The 1,508-nt window shown below is 58.2% G+C and overlaps 1 protein-coding gene across 1 annotated transcript in view; it reads left to right on the top strand.

The window, feature by feature from the left end:
• The first annotated feature begins 333 nt into the window (after positions 1-333).
• LOC114072434 overlaps positions 334-1,508 on the top strand; it is a 13,866-nt gene continuing 12,691 nt past the window's right edge. The window contains exons 1-4 of the mRNA XM_027910331.1: positions 334-501; positions 670-818; positions 1,079-1,223; positions 1,463-1,506. Coding sequence (XP_027766132.1) covers positions 334-501; positions 670-818; positions 1,079-1,223; positions 1,463-1,506 — 506 coding nt within the window. The remainder of the gene's footprint in view (positions 502-669; positions 819-1,078; positions 1,224-1,462; positions 1,507-1,508) is intronic.

Raw genomic sequence — 1,508 nt, 5'->3', positions numbered from 1 at the left:
AGACATGCCCAGGAAACAGGAGGGGAGAAGCGAGGCCCGGGGCTGATCCTCCAGTGGCCGTGCTCAGTCCTCTGGGCACCGCAGGGCTGGCCCTGCCTGTGGAGCGCAGGGCTGGGCTGTGTTCTCCAGCCTCTCCCACAGCCCCTCAGCTCTGACTGTGATCACTCTTTGCCAGATCCAGGCCAGCGCCGGACACAAGAGCAGGATCGTGGCCGTGACTGGTGGCGCTTTATAGTCCAGGTACCATCAGCCATCCCCACCTGCTCAGCGGACACCACCATTGGAGCACTCGATGGGACATCCCTCTCTTCCCTGCCTTACTTTCTCCCACAGATGTTTAGGAACTTCAGAGGCACTCGACACAGACATACCCACACCACGCTGACTGGGGGCACGGGGAAGGCTGCTGTCAGCATCAGGCCAATTGACACCACACCCCCTCAGAGCCTGGCTGATGCTCCTGGTCTGGACTCTTCTGAGGAGAAAGTTGTCTCTGCAAAAGTAAGCAACCTGAGGCAAGGGATCATGTGGACCCTCAAGATGGGTCTGCTGGGCCCCCTCAGCCTTTGAGAACAGCACAGTGTGGTGGGAAGGGAAGCACTTCTTGGGAGAAGCTGGGCAAGTTGCTCGCTCTTGCAGCTCTCCAACTCTCCCCCATGCCCCCTCCAGGTGCAGACCTTCGTGAAGAACATGCATCAGAGACTGACAGCCAAGGTGTTCCCAGAGAACAGACTGTTCATGGACTTTCTGAGGCTGACTGATACCTACCCCACTGATGTTGCCTTGACCCTCCTGCGCTGTTCCCCATCATGTGACAGGTATGGGGCCCACCTGCCTTCAGGGCTTGGGGCTTACCAGCCTTTAGAGACTGTCCCACGTGCTCTGCCAGACAGATGGAGAGATCCAGGACACTCTGGCCCTTGTGTTTCCCAACCCTGGTGTTTCATTCCCCGATCCTGCTGTCATGCTCCCTCCTGGCCCCTCAAGGCACCGTGGCTCTGTCTCCTGGGCTCCTGCAGCTGCCCAGGACACAGCACAGTGGCTCACACTCCCCTAATACAGAGCTCTGTCCCTGCAGAGCTGCTGCAGTCATGTGGAGGACCATAGCCTTGTCTGGAACAACAGTGGTGAGGGTGATGCCAACACTGCTCTACGTGATGGAGGACTGGCCACTGCACGGCACGTCCACCTCTGAGGGGGACAAGGACATCTTTGCCCTGGCTGTGAGTTTCTGAGGTTTTTGATCAACTCCAGGCTGCCTCTCTGATAGTTCTCTATCCTCCCCCACCAAGCTATCTCTCTGCCTCAGGCACTAGGCCGGAAACCTGGACTAGGGGCAGGTTCAGGGGCACTAGCCTAGGGGTTCCCCCTGAGTCTCCCCTGGCCTTTCCTTCCCATGCTCGGGTCCTGCCACATGGATATGTGGGCACTGAGAGCTGGTCCGGGTGTTTATCGTTTGTAGGCAACCATAGTGGTTTGGGAAATTCTCCAGATGATCCGCTACCCAG

This window comes from Empidonax traillii, unplaced genomic scaffold (assembly GCF_003031625.1).
Source record: "Empidonax traillii isolate 1590-97213 ecotype Southwest subspecies unplaced genomic scaffold, ASM303162v1 scaffold3206:size24498, whole genome shotgun sequence".
In the NCBI taxonomy this organism is placed as follows: Eukaryota; Metazoa; Chordata; class Aves; order Passeriformes; family Tyrannidae; genus Empidonax; species Empidonax traillii.
This window is presented reverse-complemented; position numbering and strand designations above follow the sequence as displayed.